Source organism: Gaeumannomyces tritici (genome assembly GCF_000145635.1).
Source record: "Gaeumannomyces tritici R3-111a-1 unplaced genomic scaffold supercont2.1, whole genome shotgun sequence".
Classification (NCBI taxonomy): domain Eukaryota; kingdom Fungi; phylum Ascomycota; class Sordariomycetes; order Magnaporthales; family Magnaporthaceae; genus Gaeumannomyces; species Gaeumannomyces tritici.
The window spans coordinates 4660482-4684415 of NW_008804545.1; the positions used below are offsets into that span (position 1 = coordinate 4660482).

The 23934-nt window shown below is 57.1% G+C and overlaps 8 protein-coding genes and 1 non-coding gene across 9 annotated transcripts in view; 4 read left to right on the forward strand and 5 right to left on the reverse strand.

The window, feature by feature from the left end:
- Positions 1-866, reverse strand: part of GGTG_01471 (hypothetical protein) — a 2583-nt gene extending 1717 nt beyond the window's left edge. Inside the window, exon 1 of the mRNA XM_009219238.1 lies at positions 11-866. Within this exon, the coding sequence (XP_009217502.1) occupies positions 11-475 (465 nt within the window). The 5' untranslated portion in view covers positions 476-866. The remainder of the gene's footprint in view (positions 1-10) is intronic.
- Positions 867-2548: 1682 nt separating this feature from the next.
- Positions 2549-4202, forward strand: GGTG_01472 (hypothetical protein). The gene has a single exon (XM_009219239.1). It carries the CDS (start codon positions 2841-2843, stop codon positions 3309-3311), a length of 471 nt encoding a protein of 156 aa, XP_009217503.1. The 5' UTR covers positions 2549-2840; the 3' UTR covers positions 3312-4202.
- Positions 4203-7071: 2869 nt separating this feature from the next.
- GGTG_01473 (acid phosphatase) lies at positions 7072-9497 on the reverse strand (the record flags this gene model as incomplete). The annotated part of the gene is made up of 9 exons (XM_009219240.1): positions 7072-7635; positions 7715-7831; positions 7875-7999; positions 8071-8216; positions 8271-8400; positions 8486-8509; positions 8610-8778; positions 8849-8933; positions 9010-9497. 9 exons carry the CDS (start codon positions 9495-9497, stop codon positions 7072-7074), a joined length of 1848 nt encoding a protein of 615 aa, XP_009217504.1.
- A 2951-nt stretch (positions 9498-12448) lies between these two features.
- GGTG_01474 (ammonium transporter MEP1) lies at positions 12449-15434 on the forward strand. Its single transcript, XM_009219241.1, has 4 exons — positions 12449-13334; positions 13418-14375; positions 14494-14808; positions 14903-15434. Exons 1-4 carry the CDS (start codon positions 13299-13301, stop codon positions 15133-15135), a joined length of 1542 nt encoding a protein of 513 aa, XP_009217505.1. The 5' UTR covers positions 12449-13298; the 3' UTR covers positions 15136-15434.
- A 31-nt stretch (positions 15435-15465) lies between these two features.
- Positions 15466-15844, reverse strand: GGTG_01475 (hypothetical protein; the record flags this gene model as incomplete). Its single annotated transcript, XM_009219242.1, has 1 exon — positions 15466-15844. Exon 1 carries the CDS (start codon positions 15754-15756, stop codon positions 15466-15468), a length of 291 nt encoding a protein of 96 aa, XP_009217506.1. The 5' UTR covers positions 15757-15844.
- A 264-nt stretch (positions 15845-16108) lies between these two features.
- Positions 16109-17510, reverse strand: GGTG_01476 (hypothetical protein; the record flags this gene model as incomplete). Its single annotated transcript, XM_009219243.1, has 2 exons — positions 16109-16815; positions 16904-17510. 2 exons carry the CDS (start codon positions 17508-17510, stop codon positions 16109-16111), a joined length of 1314 nt encoding a protein of 437 aa, XP_009217507.1.
- A 361-nt stretch (positions 17511-17871) lies between these two features.
- On the forward strand, positions 17872-21725 carry GGTG_01477 (hypothetical protein; the record flags this gene model as incomplete). Its single annotated transcript, XM_009219244.1, has 4 exons — positions 17872-18580; positions 18655-18955; positions 19076-19228; positions 19298-21725. The coding sequence occupies 4 exons, from the start codon at positions 17872-17874 to the stop codon at positions 21723-21725; spliced, it is 3591 nt and encodes a 1196-aa protein (XP_009217508.1).
- A 652-nt stretch (positions 21726-22377) lies between these two features.
- GGTG_01478 (hypothetical protein) lies at positions 22378-23491 on the forward strand. Its single transcript, XM_009219245.1, has 3 exons — positions 22378-22573; positions 22637-22933; positions 23001-23491. The coding sequence occupies exons 1-3, from the start codon at positions 22453-22455 to the stop codon at positions 23264-23266; spliced, it is 684 nt and encodes a 227-aa protein (XP_009217509.1). The 5' UTR covers positions 22378-22452; the 3' UTR covers positions 23267-23491.
- Positions 23492-23657: 166 nt separating this feature from the next.
- Positions 23658-23747, reverse strand: GGTG_20013. The gene has a single exon. It is a non-coding gene; the product is annotated as a tRNA-Tyr (tRNA).
- Between the last annotated feature and the right edge of the window lie 187 nt (positions 23748-23934).

A 23934-nucleotide genomic window follows, 5' to 3' on the forward strand; every position in this document is an offset into this window, starting at 1 on the left:
CGGCGGCCACGGCGCCGGCGGCAGCTGCGGACGCGGCGGCGGGCGGGACGGCGCGCTTGGGCTGGACGGGCGGCATCTTGGGGGCCTGGCTGATGGAGGGCTGGGTGAAGTCGTCGTAGAAGATCTTGACGTGCTGCTTGAGCTCGCCGTACTCGTTCCACTCCTCGATCTCGACCAGGTCGCCCAGGATGAGGCCCTCCTGGACGAGGCCGGGCAGCTTGCGCGCGCGGCCCGACTCGTCCTTGCCGGCGCGGCGGCCCCACAGCATGCGGGCCTTCTCGTCGGTGGCCATGTCGATGGCCTTGAAGGGGATGCGGTTCGCGCGCAGGATGGTCTCGAGGCGCGACGTGGCCGTGACGATGTGGGAGCTGCCCGCCGTCAGGGAGGTGTAGATGTAGAGGGCCGGGTCGGTCGAGTAGGTCGCCGCGGGCTTTGCCGCGGCAGCAGCAGGCTGGTCAGCGGCGGAGGATGCCATGACGGGCGGGCGGGTGTGTGTATGTGGGTGGCTGCTCGCTGGAGGTGAGGTCTCCTTGGCGGGTGGTTAGGTAGGTAGGGAGACGGGGAGATTCACGTCGCGTTCCCTCGGCAGGACAGCAGCTTCGTGCCTCAGGCAAATCGGGCGGGTATGTCGTCGGCGGAGCACAGGTCAAGGGCGGGGCATGGGGAGCAGCAGCTTGGGGCCAGTGCTCGGCAGTGGCCGAATGAGGGGTTCACGACGGGCAGACACATGCATTGAGGGACCCCGCGCTACGGTAGAGGGGCACACTTCAATTCGGTTTCAGATCAATTGACCTGACCAATGCCAGGGCTCTCCATTGGATTGGTAGATGGACATGGCAACGAAACAAACAAACCCATCCAAATCCAGCGACGAGAGCAGAAACACATGGCAGTCTGTCGGCGCAATTGACATTGAGCGCGTCTCTATTGTCTGCATCACATGATGCGCACGGCAAGTCGCCGCAACGAACCCATCTCAGGCCCCATCTCAGGCTTGGAATGGGGTCTGGCGAGCCTGGCCGGGTCTGGCCGCGCGATTCAGGGCCTGCGCCGTTTCCGTGGCAGGCTGACCAAGACGGAACGCTGCACTCGGCTGTTGGGCTTTGTAGGGAGTGTGTAGCACGGGTTATTGCATCATTTCTGAGAAAAATCAGGCCAACACGACAGCCACGGATAACAACTGCAGCACCACAAATGCATCGGTGCACAACTCATACGAGAGGAAGCCGGCATACACAGCACAGTCCGACGCCAACGGCGTGCCGTCCACATGCGGCGTTACCGTCCTGTGCACCCCCCAAAGCGGTAAAGAAACAGAGCGCGAGGGAGAGCACTCTCGGTGGAATGCTGCTCCCAGTTGTTGGGCGACAACGGCCCCCTGACGTCGACGGCCATGGCTGGCACCAGAGACATGCTCATCTCCACCGCCGACGAGCTGGCAGATGCATGGCACGTTGGCACCAGGCCTCGTCGCCGCCGGAAATCCGACGTGGCAACCTGGGTGCGGGCTCGAGATTGCTGGTTGGGCGGCCGGATCGAATCGATTGAGCAATCGAAAAGCAGCCCAGAGGCCCAGAGGCCTTCGCCCAGATGCCAGGCCGACGACAGGCTCTTTCAACCCAGCCACCCCTTTGATTGGCCTTCTTGGCTACAGACCTTGGCCGCCGACGATTCGAGAGCCTGCACGCCGGCCCGCACAGCCCCCGGTCGCTGCTACTTCCCATTACACATTGCACCGTGCTCTGCAGTGATTGAAGTCAATGCGACCACGACGTCCGGACCAGCGGGAGAGGGAGGCTGGTTGATCTGTCGTGTTCTTTTGGCTGGTTGTGTTGTTTTTGTCCCATGCTAAGATTGACGCTGACGCACCCACACCCGCAAACTCGCACACCCTTACCCAGGCAACGCTGGTACAACACGCAGCCACATGGTGGGCGCATCACTTGTTCTTGTCAGATCTCAATGGCGCGTGTCTTGTCGTCCCTGCTGGTGGTGTGTGTGTGTGTGAGGGCCAGTGTGGTGTGTAAGCAGCCGCGTTCCTGCAGCGCTCACTTCCTGGGCAGCCACTCCTGCTGGATTCACCCGAACAGCTGCTGCAAGGCACCAGGAACAGCTGCAGCCCCTGACCCTTGGCCATGTTGGCTGGGAATTGGGGGCTGGCGCTGGCCAGTCAGAGGCCGGGTGGGCCAGTCAGAAAGCCTGTTATTCTCGGCTCCCCTTAGCCAAATGGCGAAAAATGGAGAGATGAGGAATGAGCACCAAGAGGTCGATCCCCATTCGCCCCACCGCACCCGAAATTCCCGCGCCCGTGAGTGGGCGGCGAGCATGGGCAGCGCTGGGGCTAGTGGGTTTGCAGTGGGTTCTCTCCCAGGGGCGCCGCTGGGGCGCGGGCCTGCCAGCGACCTGGCCACGCTGCCGCCCTGGTCGCGCTCACCCTGCCGAGGAGCGCCCTGGGCACGCCGTTTGTCGCCAACTGGGGCCTTGGATTAAATAGAGCGCATGGGCCCGCTCTCTGTAGCTCCGACCTCCCCCCTTTTTCCCCTTCCTCGCTCGCTCCGCACCGTTGCCCGCATCTTGCGATTCACTCTTTTAACCCCCCGAAAAGGATTTTTTCTTTCCAGCTGTTTCTCAGCGCGCCGCTCTCTACCGTCTCCTTGTCATCACCTGCCTCTGTTCAACCCCATTCGTTTCGTCCGTCGTCTTCGATCCTCGTCGGCCTTCTCACCTCGATCAAAGCAGCCCGCCTTGCTAGCCCCGATACAGCAAACGGAGCACACGCAGGTCTTCACCGATACACAAGAGTCGCCCACGCTCGCTCAACCGGCACACCCACTGTCAAGATGCTCGCTTCGAACGTCGTCTACGGCATCGTCGCCTCCTTCGCCGCCCTCGCCGCGGCTCAGACCACGTCGGGCACCACCACGTCGACGGCCACCATGACCAGGACCATCACCATCACCACGTGCAACCCCGAGGTTTCCAACTGCCCTGGCCGCACTAGCTCCACCAGCAGCTCCAGCTCTATCAGCACCGCTGTCAACACCACCACCAGCTCCGTCATGAGCACCAGCAGCACCTACTACCCGACCGCCAACCTGACGTCAGCCTTTCCCGTGCCCTCCAAGAACGCCACCTCATACATGCCTCACGCGCCCACCAAGATCGTCACTACGGGTGGCACGTCGCTGCCGCCGGCGCCTACCCTCACCCCGCCCGTAACCCTCCCCGTTGGCAGCGGCGGCAGCGCCGTCTTCTTCCAGAGCGGCCTGATGCTCGGACTCCTGGGTGCCGGTGTCGCCATCCTGGCCTAAACCCACACTCCAACAGGCCTACTCCCTCTCTCCAGCCAACCAGCCGGTCCAAGCAAATTCACCCCCAGTCGCCATTGGGGCCTAGCTGTCTCGGTTTCACCTCATTACGCTTTAATCTTCGCTTCTGTTTGCGCTCAGAGATACCCAAACCACTCAGCAATGGTACTGTTGCGTCTTAATTCTTAAAATCTACATCAGGGGACGTCGATGTTTGTTGCATATTTGGCGGAGTCGCGTTGCTTGATTTGACTGGCATTTGACGGAGCACATGTTTTGTTGCTCATCTTGGATTACGATCTGGGCTGTCAGCCGACAGGACCTGAGACAAACTACCATACCACCTCGGATGTGGCTCGTCGCGGCAGAGCTAGACCGGCTTCCATGTCTCGCTCGTTGTCGATTTGCCTCAGCAAACAACGCCGTTTTGGAGATGGTTAGGCCTTGGGGTGTCTCGGCTTTCACTTCGTGTCGCATACTTAACTACCCTGCATCACCCCCTGCCTTGTCTTCTGCTGTTGTCCCCTCGAAGATAAGGGCGAATGGGGATGGATTCGTCGGCCTGGACATAGTTGGATGGAAGCGATCAATTCATGGGATGACGGCCAAATCAAGAGAGACATTGATGATTGACAGTTTGGCGTCTTCGGTTCAAGTGAGGTGATGCTGATGTATATTGATATAAGAAGGGAAATGAAATGAACGCCTTGTAAGGAGACGGGAAGCGAAACACTTGTCCGTGGGTCTTGTCGACCCCGTCTCCCTGCAGCCCTACAAGCTTAAGATTTTGGAAGGCTGTCGACCCTCAACTCACGTCATGAATCGTCATGCGTGGTCCTCTGTGCCTGGCCTCGTGCACGTTCTTCATCCAAACACTCGTCAACTGCCAGCTGGGATGCGGCGTGGGGTGTGTGTGCGTGTGTGTGGAGTTCGAGACGGTTGGAGAGGAGGGGGCGAGGGCTGTTTTCCGGTGGATGTCACAACGGAACCAACAAACAAAACAAACACGCAGCCACGCACGCAGATACGCAGACACACAGACACGCCCGCCAACGCTAAAACGCCAGGGGCCCTCCCTCCCTCCCGGCCATCCATGCCATGCATGCAACGCACAATACATACGGCCCGCCTGTCGTTGGAGGGAGGAAGGGAGGGGGTGAGAGCGCTTCGGCTCCGTGGCCCCCCTGCCATCACATCCTACTAGGCAGGTACATCCTACCTGTCGGCCTCACCGGCCGTCACACGCCGGCGCGCGCGCAGCAATTCCTGCATCCGTCCATCCCCGCGATTGGGCCAGCAGGATATGCGTTGTGGCTGCCGCGGCATAAGCCGCCGCCCCGACCCGGTCAACAGTCCAACCCCCCTCCCTTTCCACTTCCCTTCCCTCACCCGATGCCATCACCCCCCTATCACGCGACCACCAAACCTGCCCCGAGCAGGTTCTAGTTCTGGCTCTGGTTCTGTTTCCCCACCGAGATCGACTCGGGTGAACTACCCGTCCCAAGGGGCAAGGCCACAATGGAATGTGTGCGTGACGTCTCCCAGCCCCGGCGGGCCACCACGTTTCGCCAGCTGGAACCAGGTAGGAACAGCCCTGTGTGGGCTGGGCGTCGATAGGTGGATCCCATCCAGCTGCCGAGGAGGGAAGTAGACGAACGAACCGGTAGGGGGACAGACCGGTGAAGCGGGAAAGGGGCCCTCTTTTTTTCCTTCGTTTTTTTTTTTCTTTTTCTTCTTCTTTTCCCACTTCCTCCCCCGGCCTGTCGGTCTTGTTGACAGCCACGAGAAAACGGGGCCAGAGGTTTCACCACGAACAGAGGCGGATCTGAAGCCCCCGACTGACTGCCCGACAATGAGCCAACATGTGTGTAAGCTTGACAGAGAGAGAAAAGAAAAAAAAATCTCTGACAAAGCCAAGACGCAGGATAGTTGCTCCGTCCGCCCGACCACCCACATATTTTTTTCCTTTTTTTTCTTTTTCCGCGGGGCACCATCGGGATGCCCGCTCATGCCGTCCTGCATGGCCCTCTTCCTTTTTCTTTTTTTTTGTCTCATGCCCATCTCCTAAGCCACCGAACCGGATCTGACCCCGGGGCCTTCCGCCCTAGCGGTAAGAGGGTGGGTGGGCGCAAGCTTGCGATGGGTTCGGATCATGGATATGGGAGTTTCGTCACACGCACACGGCAGGGTTGGCAACCCTTGTTTTTGTTTTTGTTTTTTGTTTTTTTTTCTTCTCCCCTCTCCGTTCCACTCGGAATTCTCTCCCTCCTTCTTTGGGCCCTTGTTTCGGGCTCTATTTTATGGGGGGAGGATGTTTTGTGTTTCGCTTTTTACCCGCTCTCCCTGTCCCCCTTCTTCCCGGGGGACTGGACGGAATATCTTAATTTTCGCTTTCGTCACCCTTGCGTCTTTGCCACGTGAACGGCCGACGCGTTCAGGCCGGGGGGGCCCCATTGCGACTTGCCATGGATGCGGTGTGCGCCAGGTAGGACATTTGCGGACCAAAGTACCAGATCATGCAGGCTCTCCCATCAAGATCCGGTGTGTCCTGCGGGAGAGAGAGAGAGGTGAGGGGCCTGCCGGGGCCATGCGCCTCCTGCAGCAATAAAAGACAAGAGGGAAAAAAAACATAAAAAAAACAACCAGGGACGGCAGAGAAGCAGATAAAAGGAATGGCAAAAGGGGACGTAGGTTCGCGTACAGCCGCAAAATCATACGGTGTCCCTTTTCGAGATACTTATACCACTTCTCCGTCGACGGTCATCTCATTCTTTCTCTCTCCTCTCTTGCTCTTACCTCTCACCTCCTCATATTTGTCTTGGCATTCCTCATTTCTCACCTCCAGTAGACTCCGAGACTCTTCCACAGCCCCTTACCGCCAGTCCAGTCTGGTTGCCAAGGCGCCCGCTCTTGTTCTTGCTAGTTCTTTTTATCTTGAGCATTCCTCCCCCTACCAGACAGACAGCTAATCACCAAACGAGCGGTCAGCTATTACCCGAGGGTACACCACGGGGGGGAGGGCGCCAAGAAAACAACCAAAGGGAGAGAGATACGGGATCGACAATGGACATGGCCTCGAAGCTTTGCGATCACCACGCCACGCCGTGCGGCTGTAAAGAGCTCGTCGACGGCAACGTCAAGCTGTGCAGCGCGTGCGAGAACAACGAGTGCGGCTATAACGACGCCAACCCGGAGAGCTGAAGGCCGTTGTGGGCTAGCACAATGTCGACGTTTCCATGTAAGCGGGACCACATCCCCCTTCTCCTCCCTTCTTTGTGAGCCTCCTTCCTCCCTCCTTGTCTACCTACCGACTCTCGGCTCACAAAACGCCAGAGAGCTCCCACAGCCACCTCACCGACGGGTAAGCACGGCCCGCTGTTCCGTCACCCGCCTAGTTAAAAAGGCGGGGGGCGCTGGGCCAAGAGAGCCAGCTGCATGTGTGGGACACGTGAAGCCGATGCCACTGCCATCGAGATTGGAAAACAACCTGCAAGGGTAGAGGAACGCCTAGTAGAGGGACGCCTAGTAGCAGATTCCACCGGTGCAGGGGTCTGCGTGTTTTCATGCCGCGTATCACGGGGTTGTGTTCACGGGGTTGTGTTCACAGGGTTGTGCATATAGAATGAGCTAAAATCGGCCGTTCAGATTGGATCCCTAACTACAGACTGTTTTGAATAGAACAAAGATTTTAGTCTTGGAGACGTGGTGCGCTGTGCCTTCGCGCCCCCCCACATCAGCATCGGCACCGGCATCGAGGGCCTTTTTAGGGCGGTGAGCCATCCGTAACCGATCCGTACGGCATGTCGTCCCATTGGCCGAAGCAGGCGTGGTCGTACCTGGCTAGTCCGGCCATCTTCTCCTGCGAGGACACGAAGGCCTCGAACTCGCACCAGCCGTCGACCCGAGAGGCGTCGCACTCTGGGAGACTCCATCCTAGCGGCACCGTGCGCTGGTTCAGCACAAAGTGCACGTATTTGGTCTCCCCGCCTTCCACGTACCCGGATCGGTCGGCCGCCAGCGGCTTGGGGGTCCGGATAATCTCAATGTCGAGCCGCGCCCCAAAGGGCACAATGTGTGAAATGGTCAAGTTGTGCTTGCCCGGGTAGGACGACGGCGGGAGCAGCTGCGAGAATTGGCGCAGTCCAAATGCTGTGAGGATTGACACAATGTTGGTGTCGTGGGAGAAGTCAAAGTACAGCGTTTGGTTGAGCGGGAACGTTTCGGTATTGTTGTCCAGCGTGACGTTGATCTGGGACCCAGAGTAACCCAGCGTGTGATTTTTGAGCCGCGCCATCACCTCTTGTTGATACCCGATTCCCGTCGCCCTCTGCGTGTTGCGTCTTGCGTGAGTAGGTCGCGGGGTTCTGGGACCAGCACAAAGGCAAGCATCAACATGTATTACGTACCCCAATGGGTGACTGGAAAGCAGCGTTCCCAGCAAATCCGAGGTCGATTGCGTAACTGAACCCTATCCACTCTTCGTAGGTGAACAGGTCGCAGAAGCGGCTGAAGCCATAGGCAACCTGTCGTGAGGACGGCGAGGTTAGCAAGTCAGTTCGTGCTGACAGTATATATATCTTCCCCATGAGTTGGTGCACTCCCAGTTTCGTATGGACAAAGATTTTGGGCTGCAAGCGAGTCTTCGATGGTCCAAATATACCCCTCGATCATGGGTCGGAGTCGTGCCGTCGCTATATATGAGCACTTCGTCAGCAGCTCTCTCAAATCAGGCCCTCACATCCAAGATGGTGGCTTTGCGTACCATTTTGCAGGTAATTGTCGATCCAGATGTTCGCGGCCTCATTGCCGGGCTCGCTCTTCCGAGAATTCGGGCAGTTGAGGTAGCCGGCAAGGGAATTGTTGAACCCTTTCTGTTCAATGATGACCTCGATGGTGGCATTGCGAGTCCTGGGTCAGTTGTTAGCGAGGGACAGGTTCATGTATGAAGCCTGCAGTACGCACCATTCTAGGCCGAAAAATCCGGCCAGGAAGTACTCGGCCGACTTGAGCATGCGATCTTGAGTCGTAGTCCGAACGATTATTTTGGACGCCGGGCTGTAAAGACCTATGTAGTTGTATGCGTGTAAAATACCTGCCCGAATTTGTGTTAGCATAGGCGGAAGGGAATGGCAGATGGCCCGGCGGATGAAATACGCTGTCCGTCAAGCGGGACCTACCCGAGTCAAAGAGCTCTTGTCGGCCTGGGATGCTGCAGCGTCAACAATTTATTCATGTGGTGGTAGCTATCGCACTGCAGTGGCGTATGCGTCGTGATGGAGCCGAGAGCCAGGTCCCGCCTACCTCGTGGCACCAGGATTTCGTGGCCCAGTTGATACTTCCAGTCGTTGAGGAAAGACAGAGGCCCGGAGGCCTTGAACTGCTTGTCTTTCTTGGCTGAATGGATTCGGTCACCAAGACCGACGACATTTGCCCCTTTTGTGGGGTATCGAGAGCCGTGACGTGATAGCATCTGCAGACGTGATAGTGATTAGGGGCAGGCACATTACCGCCAAGAAAAAAATTACTGATCGGGGGCGCACCTGGACCTGCAAGATTTCTGCTCCGGGCGGTAGTGAATATTCGGAAACGCCGAAGCCCGGGGAAGGTGAGTAGGGAGACAGGTAGCTGCAAGCACGTTGCCCAGAGTCAGTGTATCGGTAGATTACCGAGGCAATATAGCTTCACAGGCGTGGGCACGAACCCCATCATCTGAAAGATGCTCGTGTTATCGGGAGTCATGCCCTGGATGGGGATTGCCGTTTGCAGGGGAGCATTGGGCACGTAGGTGGCCGTCGGGTCAAAAGTGACCGTCTGGCGGAGGAAGGGCGCCTTGCCCGTGGCCGTCGGGCCGGCCCAGAGCTCCGGCGAGGTCTGAAAGTACTGTGGCACGTCGGGCGACGGGGCGCAGTGGCACTGGCCCTTGGACACGGCGTCCGCGTCGACGGGGGCGAAGACGGACGAGCCGTCGACGACGAACTTGACGGCCAGGCCGAGGGCCACGCAGGCCACGACGACCACGACCACGACCCTCCTAGACAGCCGAAGCTGTTTGGGGGGACCGTTGAGGGGCGAACCGGCGCCGACGGTGGCGTCGTCGGGGGCGTCATGGTCGTCATCGGCGGCGGACACGGGCTGGTATCCGGCTGCACGGCCCGGGGTGGGTCTAGAGCGCGTCAAGGTCGTCGCCATGCTTGTGGCGTCAGGAAGCTTGATCCCCATTGCGTCCGGGGCTCGAGGCAGTGGTGGGGTGGAGAGAGGGAAGAGCCAGCAGCCTTCTCTTCTGCCAGATGCACCAGGTTGTGCCAAAAGGGTTGAGCTGCCCACTTGGCCTCTGAGAATTGATGGTTTCTACTATGCACGTTGAGACGCGATCAGAAGGTACGGTACCAAAGGAATGACGTTGGGCGCCAAGCACGTGGGTGCGTCTGGCTTGGACCAATGAGAGGCCGGCTGTGTTGTATTAGGTAAGCAGGCTTGGACCAATGGATTAAGTAGATGGCATCAAAAGCTGAAGAGTCGCGAACGACATATTGCTCGTGTCGGTACGGGTTATTGTGTAGATCTAGACAACGATTGTATTTCTGTACATGTATACTAGCTCGTCGGCTTTTGTCTTGTTTTCTTAGCCTGCTCATGCAATGCCGCTCAGTCGCCTGTCTCGCGGATTCCTTACCATCTGTTTCATCCAATTATCGATTGTCCAGTAATCGAGAAGCCGGTTAGAAGTAGATACCCCAAGCTGCGTGAGTTGAATCAGACTTTCAACAGACTTGGCAAAGTGGACCACCAAAGAAGTAAGACAATCCAGGGACATCTCAAAAGCCGAAGATGGTGGTGTTGCAAGCTGCAGGCAGAATCCGGAGGACGATGATGGCATCCGGGCCTTTGGGACTGGTGGCCGCCAAGTGATAAGAGTCGAGGGAGGCTGTAACTGTCACGTGCGCACCCTCGTGCTTGGATTGTGTGCTCGGAGAGACCAAGACCTGGAGACTTGAGCACTCCGCTCCCCGTCTCAGCCCGCAAAAAGCCAGGGGAAAGGGCTCGCCCGGGATGAACACGGGTTCCTGGCAAGGTGACAGATCCAATTTGCTGTCGTCAGAGCAGCGGTGGGCCCTGATTGGCTGGTTCCGCTCAAAGATAAGGCGTGCATGGATATCGGCGGGGCTGGGCCTAGCGCCGCGCTAAAGGGGGGTGATCTTCCCCGGCTGGAGGGATTGGGGCGGGTCCTGGTCGCCAAGCAACAGATGTGCATACTTTCTGGGCAGCCTCCAACCTGGAACTCTATGAGAGGTCATCAAACGCAAAACAGAGCCTGGTAGGAGAAAGGGATGGCAAGGTTTGAGACACCCACAATCAAGGAAGCCGTCGTAGTGTTCGGGCACTCCGACGCTTTGAGGTGTCCGATATAGACACAGCGGTAGTTCGTTCCGGTGTTCAGGTGTTGGTAGCTAAACGACAGCCAAGCGAGCCGGACGCAACCACATGCGTACCCTACTGGACACCTGGTACTGACCGACATCCGACCCCAAGTTGCTTTTGGGCGACGCCATGTCTTGCCGAGCCCGCTGCGAGGGTGAACGGGTTGGTCAATGTTGCCAGAGCACAAACAGCATCTCAACTGGTCAACGGCAATAACAAAACAGCTCACTCTTGGAGATGTGCGCACACATTTGATGCTGCCCATTCTCACTTTGGGTTTCTAGAAGAAAGCGGGTCGACATGCGACGGAGATGCCCAAAGCAGGGTTTCTGCTCCCTGCCCGAACCGCCAGGGGCATGGCCAGATCCCCGGTCGCGCAGCCCCGCAGTTGGGTGGCATGTTTTCTGCCCTGGCCGTGTAAGCCGTGTTACTTATCGCTGCGTAAGGCTTTTTGGTCAGACTTTTCAGGGGGCGTTTGTCCTCTCAAGACCGATTCCCACGCTCCGCCTAGAACCCGGTGGTTGTGACAGGGCGCAAGGCGTAGCACGGCTGCTGCTAATCTCAGCTGGCACCATTTCTCGATGGATGCGGGCAGCCGTACCGAGGCAAGCGTTGGTGTGAAACCCTAGGGTAGGCTTGGGGTTAGTTGGGGTTGGCAGAGCGGGATGCTGCGAGAAGGGAATTTGCGCACACGACAACTGAATAAAAAAAATAAAAATAAAAAGCGCGTGATTCTGGGCGGGCTGAAGGGCCCAGGTCTGTGGTCGCTGCATGCCATCAGCTCAAGGGGTTTGCGTGGGGGTTTAGATACAGGTGTGTGTGTACCGTACCAGTACATCTCTCCTTTGCAGTATCGCTCGTTTCTAGTTTTTCCAAGCACACTAGCTAGCACCATTGGGCCAACGTTGTGGCATTGCTGAAACCGCCAAAAGGGCCAGGAATAGAGAAAGAAAGAAAAGAGAGAAGAAATAAAAGATAAGACTAGTGATCACCAGGTAAGCCCAAGTGAAGGGATGTGCTGTCGCGCTGCTTTGCCACCAGCTTGATACTGCGCTAGCGGATCCTCCAGGATGGTAGACGCCAACCAGCACGGGCGGCTGTGAATGGTCAACGCGGCGCACACACCACTGTGGCCGATCGAGTCCAAGAATTCCAAGGCGTAGGAGAAGACGTCCAGCTTCGATTACCACCTCTTAGCAAAGCACATTGCATTCCGACAAGCATCCTTGGCTGCAGATCGGGTGCGTTCGATAGGGAGGTTCAGCAGCACTCAACGCTCGCTCTGCCTTTGGGAGCGTGCTTCAAAAGAGGCGTGCTTCAAAAGAAGCGTGTTTCAAAAGAACTCAAAAGAAGCGTGCTTCAAAAGTCACAGAAGTTGAGCTCCAGGCATTGACTTCAATCAAGCAATTAGTCGGGTGCCAGGGAAACATAACCCGCTGTAATTGGGAGAGAGAATGCCCCCATAAGGGGGTAGGGCGTATCCGTTATCAGTGACGTGACTCGGAAATACATCATTGTTGTTGTCATTAGCTGAACTAATGCCCACGCCAAATAGGGATCGAGGCCGGTTGAAATCTCGCGAATCGACAGGGGATGGCCCTGCTGTTTTTTTCAACCCCTGTCGCTTTCTTGGTCGCGGCACTGCAACCGCGGACGAGCCGGGGATCGGGGACGTGCAGGTGGGGGTCCTTTTTTTTTTCTTTTTTTTTTTGGTGAGGACATTGATACAGGTCAGCCACTCTGACAGAAATGGGCTGGTCATGGATAGTAGCTTTCCCGTCTTGCTGTCCCTCCCGCGTTTTCTCTTCTTTCTTTTATCTGTTATTTTTTGACAGCTTTTGCCTTTCGACACACTTGGCGTCTTGGACGTAGCTAATCCTGGGTGTGAGCACAGGATGTTGGAGCCCTGCGAGCCTGTCAGCCCTCGGGGTTGGGCAAGCTCATCCCACGTAGTTTGGGGGAAATGTTTTCAGCCGATAGAGGGAGGCAATTAAGAAAGACGAACGAACTAAAACGGGGAAGGGCCCGGGGGTACGACGCTACGGGAAAAGAAGGGCTCGACACCCGTCCGCGTCGACCGAGCCAGCCCACAGCCCAAAGTAGGGGTACATTGCCCTCCTCTCCGCCCTCGCTCCTGTTTAAGATGGCACGCCCGCACCTCCGCTTTTCCATATCAATGCTGGGGGAGGCATGCTAGTCGTATGCACGCAACTGCAACGAGCCCACACACCCACACACCCGGCCCCGTTTTTGGTAGGACGACACATGCACCCGGGGGCTGGAGGTATAAATATATTGAGAAAGCATCCCGCCCGCACCCGGCCGCTTGGTCTCGTCCCAGCCCAGCTCCGCCCGCCGCGTGTGACGAGTCCCAGTCCCGTCCCCACGTCGACCCTGCCTGCAGTCGAGTTGTGATCGACGACGCGGGCCAGACAGACACAGCGTCTGACGCCGTCCACGACAACGCCTCCGTTCCTTTGTCCTCCCCCGAAAACGACACGGGCGATTCGGTACTACATCCTCCATCTGTTGTTCCTCTGATCTCGCTCACGCGACAAGTTCACCCTCACCATGTCATACTCGTGGATAGGGGCGCCAGCCCAGTTTGTACGTCGTCCCGTCTTTCACCCGAACCCGCCGTCTTCTCTCCCTCTAATTCTCGGCTCTAATTCTTGGCTGACCGGGCACAGAATGGCACCAATGCCGACCTCGGCGGCGACTCGGCCACCGAGAACCTCAACCAGTGGTACCAGTCGGGCGACCAGGCCTACATCCTGATCGCGTCGGCCCTGGTGCTCATCATGATCCCCGGCATCGCCTTCCTCTACTCGGGCCTCGCTCGCAGAAAGTCGGCCCTGTCCATGATCTGGGTCGTCATGATGTCCTTCAGCGTCGTGATTTTCCAGTGGTATTTTTGGGGATACTCGTTGGCCTTTAGCTCCAAGACCACCAATGGCTTCATCGGCGACCTGCACAACTTTGGCCTCATGAACGTGCTCGGCAAGCCCTCCCAGGGCTCCGTGCTCATCCCCGAGCTGCTCTACTCCTTTTACCAGATGCAGTTCTGCGGCGTCACCGCCGCCCTCGTCGTCGGCGCCACCGCCGAGCGCGGCCGCGTCGTCCCCGCCATGGTCTTCACCTTCTTCTGGGCCACCATCGTCTACTGCCCCCTCGCCCACTGGGTCTGGAACGCCAACGGATGGGCCTTCAAGTACGGCGTCCTCGACTACGCCGGCGGCGGGCCGGTCGAGATCGGCTCCGGCATGTCCGCGCTCGCCTACTCGTGGGTTCTGGGCCGCCGCAACGAGAAGATGATGCACAACTTCCGCCCGCACAACGTCTCCCTCATCACCCTCGGCACCATCCTGCTCTGGTTCGGCTGGCTGGGCTTCAACGGCGGCTCCGCCTTTGGCGCCAACCTTCGCGCGGCCGTGGCGTGCTGGAACACCTGTCTGACGGCCATGTTTGCCGCCATGACCTGGTGTCTGCTTGACTTCCGCCTGTCCCGCAAGTGGTCTCTTGTCGGCTGGTGCTCGGGCACCATCTCGGGTCTTGTTGCCGCCACGCCCGCCTCGGGATTCATCCCTCCTTGGGCCAGCGTCCTACTTGGCGTCGTCACTGGCGTCTGCTGCAACTTTGGCACCAAGAGTATGTATAATTTGTCGACACCATTTTGTCTAGGGGCTTTTCCGCCCTCACCCTCACGCTCTCGCCCTCTCTTTCATACCATCCCATGAGTCTAACAATATCCGTCGCGATTCTACAGTCAAGTTTCTACTCCGTATCGACGACTCCCTCGACGTGTTCGCTGAGCACGGCATTGGCGGCATCGTCGGTCTCATCTTCAACGGCTTCTTCGCGGCCGACTACATCATCGGACTCGACGGCGTCAACACGGGCGTTGTCACTGGAGGCTTCCTCAACCAGAACTACAAGCAACTCTACGTCCAGATCGCCTTTATCGTGGCCTCCTCAGTCTACGCCTTTGTCGTTTCTGCCGCTCTGGCCAAGATCATCGACCTGATCCCCGGCCTCAAGCTTCGCGCCAGCGAAGAAGCTGAGCTGATCGGCATGGATGATGGTACGTAGTGACTTTTTTTCCACAACCCGAACTAACCAATCTCTCACCACAACGCTCACGAACCATCTCTAACGTTTAAACAATAACAACTCAGATCAACACGGAGAATTTTGCATGGACTACGTGGAGTATCGTCGGGATGTGATGGCTTGGACGCCTCCCGTGAAGGTGGACGGGGTTGCTGTGCCACAACTGGGCGTCGAGGGCCACCAAGCCCTCCACGACAGCATTATCAACGGCAAAAAGACTGAAGATACCGCCCCTCAAAGCCCCCAGACTGAGAAGAGCTCCGTCAACAAGACCTCAGTGGAGCGTCCTGCTACTTGATCTGCCGTCATGAGTGCAGCGAGGATACCAGCTTTTAATTAAATTTATCAATAGTTTTAGTTGCTTAGACCGGTATCACCCATGCCCGGAGAGGGCGGGCTCGGGGGCCACACGCGGCCTGGAGAAGGGTGGGTAGGGGGGCTCCTGGCATTGGCGGATCCGGGGGATTGGGAGCGGAGGAACAGGCTTCGGTGATCTGATCGTGTATAATACCTGTATGTTTTTGACTGCACCCTCTGGCAGGTAGATTTCTTTCCTATTGATTCCCATTACAATGTTCCTTTCTAATGGTTCGTGCCTGGATATTCATCCTTTGGCAAACGCCAAGGCTCAACCGGGCCACTTGTAAATGCACCCTGGGTGGATGGCAACAGGGGCGAGACACCCGAATGAGGGTTGAGTGGGGGTGAGGCCTAGTCGAGGTCGGGCCAGGCCCGGGCCATGATGCAGTGGGGCCTCGGGAGGAAGGCCCGATTCGGGGCCGGGCCGGGTGGAGGGGCCTGAAGCTCCGAGGTGCTGGCTCCGCGTGGGGAGCGCCTGGACCCGTCCGGTTTTGCCGGCCAGCGTGGGAGCGCGCGGGGCTTCGGCTTGGGGAGGGGCTTGGGCTTGAAAGAGGGACATGGCAACGGGGGAGTTTGCCACTTTGGCGAGAGGAGTCTTCTCGACAGACACCTTCAACCAGCTGAGGACTGGACCTTGGGTTGCGCGACCTAATCCTATATACAACCAAGAAATCGCCATGATCCTTGACCCCTAGGTACTTTTGCGCCACTTGCGAAATGCCTCGACCCAGCCTTCATGCCACCAGATGCGAATGCCTCAACCTAAACCTCGTACCGCCTGGGGCAAATGCTTGGATGGAAACCAACGCCAAATCAAGAAAGAAAAGGAGGCAAACATACAATGAACTGTGGGCGAGAAAACGAGTGAATCCATTATACCACCATGTCCAATTCGAGGTCTCACGGCGCGCTTACTCGGTCCGCTGGCGCTTGTTGCCACGACTCTGGGGGGGCATCGCCGGAGCTGGTGCTTTGGCCGCCCTACGTTGGAGGTCTGTGAGTATAACCAATGCCTCATGCAAATGACGAAGTGCATTGTTCGCCATGTCAAGATCAATGACTGTCTGAGTAGCAGCATCAACCAGGTCCAAGTTGGCTGTAGTCCCATTGACATTTCGCTCGAGTGACTCGATGGCTGCCGCATCGTATGCCCTCGATGCCCGACGGAGTGTACGGCCAAAAACCAGAATTGGAGCGGCCAAACTTTGGATTCCCTCCTTAGCGAGGGTCGCTGTCGCCGCCCTGAGCCTGGAGGTGTCGAATCCGGGGTCAGAGTCCAAGTCGGAGTTAGAAACGGAGACGGGACTAGAAATGGAAATGCTGTTCGACCTTGTCGACAGCGCCACTTGTTGGTAACCCTCGCCCGGCGAGGGGGTACCGTGCGAGTTGGGATCGGAGCCAGAGCGGGAGCTAGAGCGGGAGCGTGGGACAGAAAGGGAGCCGGAGGCGAGGCCGGAACCAGAGCTGGGATGGGAGCCAGAGCCGGAAATCCTATTGGGCGCTGTTGACGGCGTCATTTGTTGGTCCTTTGCATCCGACATGAGGCTGCCGCATGTATATTCGGGCTTCTTGCTGGCTGTTTTTGAACGGGAGTGTTTGCCGGCCTGAGTGATCCCGTCTATGCGCGGATTAGAAGGAGAGTAGTTAGAGGCATGCTTACGTTAAATATCAACATGAAACATCAGGGTGCTGTGAATGAGCCCTACCGGTGGCTTGCTTCTTTCCGGAACCGGAATCCTTGACACCGACGGCAGCAGGTGCCTTCTGAACGCTACCTAGGTCTTCGTTCGACCGGACCACGTTGGCTTTCTCGACAGGCTGGCCACCGCTGGTCTCGCCGGGACGAAGGGAAACCGAGCCAGTGTCAGTTTCCCGGTGGACGTGCCGTTTGTTGTTCTTGGATGCCGGCCGCTTGGCCACAAGTTTTGGGGCATCCATGGCCTTGTTTTTGTGCCGATTGTCGTTCTTGGACGCCGGCCGCTTGGCGACGTCCTCTTCGGCGGGACCGATTTCGCCAAGCTCGGCAGCAAAATCAGTGTGCAGATCGGGGTTCAGAAGGGAGTTCCTGAGCACAGGATTCTTGGCTATGTCCTCTTGGTCGTCGCCGGCCTCGTCGACGTGAGAGTGCGCAATAGGGTCGCCTTTGGCCATCTTGGCCTTCTTGTGCGGAGCTGGCTGAGGCGTTTGAGGCGTGGTACTGGTCGCTGAGCTCGGCTGCTTCACCCGCCTTTGCTTAGCCAGCCTGTCCGTGGGCGGCAAAGGTGTATACACCTCTGGCGCCTTTTCGGCCTTGGGTGCCTTTGGCAAAGGCATCTCGCAGCTTTGCGTAAATTGTTCTTAACCTCGTGGCCTTGCTTGGCTTAAACAGCTTAGCTGAAGCTGTACACGAACCCGGTGGTGCAGAATGAAAGAGAAGTTGGGTTAAAGGTTTGGATGGGGCTGAAAAAAGCAGTGCATTGTAAGTAGTTATAAAAGTGGGGCTTCCTTCTCAGATACTTCTCGTCAATATCACCAACCTGAACCTCTTTTTATTCTTTCAACCACGCAGGATCCGTCATGGCGCAAGGGCTGCGCTGGTAGTCAACCACCTGCCGCACCTTTAGTTCAGAGAAGTTTCCCAGCCGCTTTTACTACGCATCCTCTTTGTGCCAAGGGCCATAAAGACGGCTTCAATATGCCTGCACCGGGGCGGGCGCTCCGCTCCAAAGGCGAGCAGGGCTACGTGGTGCGGTACAAGAAAGGTACCAAGAACGTGGCCACTGACCCTGCTGAGTGGGAGTCTAACCGCACTCGCTTTCTTGGCGCCATCGCACCATTCGACATATTGAGTGACGGCCAGCTTCAGAACGACAAGTCAATCCCTTCCAATGTCACAAAAAAGCCCATTCCCCCTCTCTCGGAGGGACTCTTGGCAATCATTCTGGAGCACATGTACTCCAAAGGCTTCGCGAAGAAGCCAATCACGAACCACGTCGATTCCGGCATAGTTGACGCCCTGCCCACTCTGTTCAGAGAAGAAAAGGATTCGCTGGAACTCATGACTACTCAGCACGGGTGGATCGAGAAGCAGGTTCGGGAACAGCGGGAACCGAACGAAGAAAAGGAAGTTTGCCGAGCCCGGATAAGGCAGGAAGTAAAAGCCAGCTATGCCATGCTGCGCATGATCTCCAGCTCTCATCCATACGCCGACCACTATTCTGACAAACAGCTCCTAATCGCCAGCGTGAAGCGAGCACGCAAGTACAACGACAATCTTCCAGACATCGGTCCCGACCTGAAGGGCCAGGCGGTCGATCCCGAGGAGTACCGCGAGAAGTACGCTTGGGGTGACTGGTCCACCGGAGGCGTTCCCAACAAGAACTTTCTTCCGACTCAGGTGATCGGTAAGTTATCATCTCTGCGCCTGTCATTATGCCTATCCATGTACTTTAGACTTACAAGTCGGTTTTCGGCTTAGATTCCTTCAGCCTTCATCACCTTGAACAGTCCCCTTTTGCCAGATTTCTACTTGCCAGCGCGGTCGGCACCGGCAAGACGCTCACCTACGGTCGCACCATCGAGCTAGGCGCATGTCGACTAGAGGATGAGGTCCAGAACGGGAAGACCATTGAATGCGGCCCGAGCCTGGTTCTTGTCCCCGCACGGCTCGTCTACCAGACGGCTATGGAGCTATGCGACAATTTCCCTCAGTTGAAAATCCACGTGTATTATGGATCGGCGACCGCGACGCATGCATACATGCCGGGCATCACCTTGCGGTGCGAAGGCTAGAATCCTCTCATCAAAGAATGCGCCCAGAGAAAGCATGTACCCAAGACAGCTCGCATCGTCATCATCTCCTCATATCCGACCTTCTTCAAACGCCATTCGGAAATAAGTAAGAAAAAGGTCTTCTACCACAAGGGCCTTCCACCTACGCCTAGCCAATACGACTCTCTGCACTGGGGGGACAAGAGCCACAAGAAATGCCGGCGTATGTTCCGTGATAACGACGAGGGAAAGGATGAGTACTTCCTCGACAAGAAAGACGGGTAAGTTGCCCTTTGTTCTTTTTGCCCTTGACAATTTGAAATACGTCTAACATTTTGTCTCTGTTCTAGCCCCGCCACTGTGTTGCACAAGTGGGTTAAAGTGCTCGACCTATACCTCTCCTACACAGAGATCATGTTTGAGCGTGTTCTTTGTGATGAGGCCAATGTTCTCCGCAACGTGGCGGGCAAGTACCACCGCATGGTACGAATGATACCTTGCCGGTACCTAGGGTTTATCGCGGTCACGCCAACCTCCAACCGTATCACAGACCTTCACGGCTTTGTCAGCTTGATATTCAACCACGCAGGCCTTCACGTTCGTCCGCCCCAGGGGTTCCTCCTCGACAACAGCCACAATAAGCCCACCGCTTCAGGACAAGACTGCTGGTTCACGGAAGAGACGCCACAGCGGGCGCGCCGGGGCCTTATGAGGCTGCAAGACATGGGCTGGGAGTGGCACTTGGCGAACCCCTTGTTTTCGGGCCGTATCGTCGATAAGCACAACCCTGACGCCGTCAGTCAGCGGCTGTACAAGGCAGCGGGTGTGTTCACGGTTCGGCGCGACATGGCTACGCCCTGCAAGCTGCCCAACGGCGCCATCGCCTTCCCGAAGGATTCCATCACCCCGCGTCGGATTTATTCCGAAACCCTCAAATTCGACAGAGATCACGATGTCCTGGTCCATGAAACAGATCTTCTTCTCAAGGATATGGCGGTCGAGTTCTTGGACGATGGAGATGTCGGCGAGGATGGAGACGCCGGCGAGGATGGAGACGTCGGCGAGGATGGAGGCATCGGCGAGGATGGAGACGCCAGCGAGGATGGAGACGTCAGCGAGGAAACTAGCGCCGAGGAAGTGTCCACAGCCTCAGCCAGCAAACAGTTTACACTGACTTTCATCCGCGCCCTCACCATGGCAGCCATTGATTACAACAACTGGAAGATGCTTATGACATCTCGTTCTATCCGCGCCATGAAACCAGGTGAGCTCGAGGGTGCCATCTATTCCCAGCTGGCGTTGCGCGACCCGTTCCTGACGAGGCCCAAAGATGCCAAACAGAAGACAGTCACTCAGCGCCATGTACTCAACAACGCTTTGAGCCGAGGAGGCAGGGCTGGCTGCCTCTGCGTCGAGGCTGTCAACAAGGTCCTTAGTGTCTGCTCGGACGGCCCTCTGTCATGGGTCTTCAGAACGGTGAAGAACGATCCGGTTTCGATCCCGCCATCAGGACGCAGCAAAATGCTGCGTTTCAACCTCGCCACCTCTCCCATCAATACCCGGGTGCTGGAATTGTGCAATCTCTACAGACAAAGAAAGGAACGAGCGATTGTGTTTGTCAACAGTCCGCACACACAGGCGGTTCTCGTCGCTCTTCTCGCCAAAGCCTCCTTCGGCGTCGCCACCATCCGCTCGCATATGAAAGTCCACGAACGCAACAAGTACATCAAAGACTTCAACTCTCTACGCTCGGATGTCGACGTTTTTGTTCTGAACACCAACATCCACATCAGCGGTCTCAACCTGCACCGCCAATGTTCGAATGCAATAGTTGCCTTCCCGGCCTGGAACCACGACACCATTTCCAAAGCGATTGACACTGTTTTTCGGGTTGACCAGAAGAAGGCGGTGGAGGTTCGCATCCTGAAAGTCGCAGATTCCGTCTTTGCATATCTTGAATGTCGAGCCGACATAAAATACGTGCATCAAGTGATGCATCTGGTGCCAAAGGAGGCCGGCGAGGCGCCGTTGCTGAAGATGCTGGTGGGCTTCGAGATCATATCGATCCGCTTTGGCACACACCCATTCAACCACTTCTCCTGGGTGGCCGAGCCGCCCCAGTCTGTGGTAGAATTCTACTCGGATCGGCAGCAGCGGATGGGCGAGTTCTACTCCGCCTTGGTCAGCCTCATTCTCAAAGGCCGGCCTGACGACGAGGTGATGAGCCACACACGCGACTGTGTGCTTGACTTCCTGCGGGTCTTGGGCCCGGCGTGGATCGACAGGGAGTACCAGGCCGAGTTCGGTGGCCGAATGGTTCAAGGAAAGGTCAAGAGCATCCCGATGTCCCTCGAGCCCGCCAAGGTGACTTGGGATCGGATCCGGCTCGTCATGGCCTGGATCCAAAGCAATTACAACTACTACGAACCCCGCAGCTGGGTCAAGATGATCGGTGTTCCGGACTCGTGGACTGCCCTGAACCCATTTGTTGGCATCGGCCTCATGGACGACAAGGACGCCGAACTGTACCCACAGGACTTTATGCGGCACGATCTTTCCGACCTCGCCGACAGGGTCGGAAAGGACGCCGCGCGCCCTTGGTGCAAAACCTACGCCGAGGACAAGGCCGCGCATGAGCGACAGAAGTCGGCGGCCAAAAAGGCTGTGGCCTCCGAGACGAGCGGAAATGACGCGCCGGCCGCGTCCTCAAGAAAGCGCTCACGCTCTGCGTCAGCAGACGCCGAGGAGGGCGCTTCCAAGCGCAACTGCAGAAAGTGAAAGACACTATTGGCACACCCACAGCCCAACCACTGTCGATGGCATTCGCTCACCTGTTGTTGCTACCTTTTCTTTTTTGCTAGCTCCGGTTGGTTCATCTTCCATTATTCTCTGGTTATTGCAGCCGCCCTTTCGAACAAGGCATTCTTTCGGTATTTCTCCATCTTTTTTATGACTGGCACCATCACTTGCAGGGCACTTCCAAAAGGAAGTTTTCTTCTTTTCTTTTTGCGACAGCTGCCGTCATATCTGCAGGATATTTGCAAGGGAAGTCCACCATCTTCCTCTCTAGCAGCAGCTGCTGCCATAATTTTTGGCAGGACAGTCTTTAGGCTCTCCTTCATTTTCTATGAGTGCTGGCGTTCCTCGGGTTGGGTACTTTCCATGGGAATTCCAGTATTCCTGCTGGCAGCAGTAGCTACCATCGTTTCAAATACAATTTCTTCCACATCAGCTGCCGACATTTCGGAACACTGCAGAGTCGGGGCGTTAGTAACTTCAGTCTTGACGTCACTAGAAGCTACCTCGGCTGCACGGGTGGAACTCAGATGACCGTAACTTTGTCAACTACCCGACAACCACTCCCCATTTAAAATCCGTGAATCCTCCTTCCAAAAGCGACGGCCAGGTCCGTCGGCCTCAGCATCCCACTCCAAGGCCGTCCGGTTCCAATCGACGCCGACATTCAGCTTTATCGAACCCACACAGTGTACGGATACCGGCTACGATGGGGAGTCTAGTCTTCAATTACTACGATGGCCGCGATATCACGGACGCCATGCTCGAAGCTGCCGCCAAGCTTTTCAACAACAACTACGGGATCTGGGACGAGCGCCTAGGCAGAAAAGGTTCGTGATATGGCCTGACTATCCTTCACCGAACCCTCTTCCTAACTGGCCCGTGTTTGATAGGTCGGGTAAAGCTGAGCGCCCGCCGGCTTCGGGAAAACTATCTGCCACAGGGCGCCACGACAGTCTACGCCAGTGTTACCAGCGATGGAGCCCTCGTCGGCAACGTCTTCGCCTGCCGCTGGCGATGTGGCGACAAGTCGGTTTGCTGGGTGACGCAGCTGGTCGTGGCTCGGGGCTTTCGCGAAAGGGGACTCGCCAGCTCTCTCCTCAGGCTGATGCGCCAGGACACCGACAGTATCTATGGCATCATGAGCTCTCACCCTGCTGCGATTCTAGCCTCGGCCAAGGCCTTCGGACGTAAGTTCCAATATAAATCTACCTCGGCGCGAAGAGGGTGCCCTGATGCTGATACATTTTGACCAAGGGACCTTCGCGCCACTGGATCTCGACTTCATGCGGACACAAGCTGCCGCTGTCATGGTGGAATCGCCCATCTCCTATGTCAAAGATGCCAAACTATCCGGGTCCCTCTTCCTTGACGACACCAGCGGGCTCGTGGCTGGGGTTGATACACGTTTCTTTCTCGACCACACAGAGCCATCCGAAGCCCTAGAGAGGAGGAGAAAGCACGGGTGGCCGCTAGGAGTGCTGCCAGCTGGCCATGAGTTTATTCTTGTTCTTCAGGTCTAGCATCGGCGGTCCCGGTCCCTGTAGTATCTCCACCAAACACTGCGGGGTTTGATGGGGCTTTGCCAGGCGCCCGACTCCAGTGCATGTCCGATAGTTTATACGGAGGAAAGGGGGCTATAAGACCAGGGCGAAACGAAGCCCTGGAAGGCAAACAGAAGAACCTGCGATACACCATAACTAGGTACTACTTAAACCTGCCCTACACCTGGGAATGCCACTGCGGCAGAGCTGAACCTCCAAGCTCTTCCCCGTGAAGACCCTCTGGCATTATAGCGCCGACTACATCGTCCAGCATTGGCATGCATTCGCCGAGACACGCAAGGCGTGGCGGCACAGCCGTTTATACGGAACAAATGGGTAACAAAAAGCGGCAAAAGTGCAAAAATGTACTTCTCCCCTCCCAGAATCGAACTAGGGACCTTTCGATAACAATTTTGAACAATTACAGTCGAACGTGATAAACCAACTACACCAAGGAGAGCCGATTGAGTGGTTGAATGCCGGGAGGCGCGATTCAGCGTTTATCAATCCCGCTTGGCGTTTGACACGGGCGACGTGGTGTCCACACCCGCCCGCCCACCTTGAGCCGCGCCGCTGCTGGCCGGGCATGGACGCTGCCGCCGTACCCCGGAGATGAGCGTCCCGGGGGGGGGGGGGGGAGGGGGGGG

What these genes read in the sequence shown, in the direction of transcription:
- GGTG_01478 (XM_009219245.1), top strand. Translation starts at nt 22,453, where the DNA reads ATGGGGAGTCTAGTCTTCAATTACTACGATGGCCGCGATATCACGGAC. An exon ending in CGAGCGCCTAGGCAGAAAAG is followed by an intron (nt 22,574 to 22,636) that starts GTTCGTGATATG and finishes CGTGTTTGATAG; the next exon opens with GTCGGGTAAAGCTGAGCGCC. An exon ending in CTCGGCCAAGGCCTTCGGAC is followed by an intron (nt 22,934 to 23,000) that starts GTAAGTTCCAAT and finishes ATTTTGACCAAG; the next exon opens with GGACCTTCGCGCCACTGGAT.
- GGTG_01474 (XM_009219241.1), top strand. Translation starts at nt 13,299, where the DNA reads ATGTCATACTCGTGGATAGGGGCGCCAGCCCAGTTT. An exon ending in TAGGGGCGCCAGCCCAGTTT is followed by an intron (nt 13,335 to 13,417) that starts GTACGTCGTCCC and finishes GACCGGGCACAG; the next exon opens with AATGGCACCAATGCCGACCT. An exon ending in CTGCAACTTTGGCACCAAGA is followed by an intron (nt 14,376 to 14,493) that starts GTATGTATAATT and finishes GCGATTCTACAG; the next exon opens with TCAAGTTTCTACTCCGTATC.
- GGTG_01472 (XM_009219239.1), top strand. Translation starts at nt 2,841, where the DNA reads ATGCTCGCTTCGAACGTCGTCTACGGCATCGTCGCCTCCTTCGCCGCC.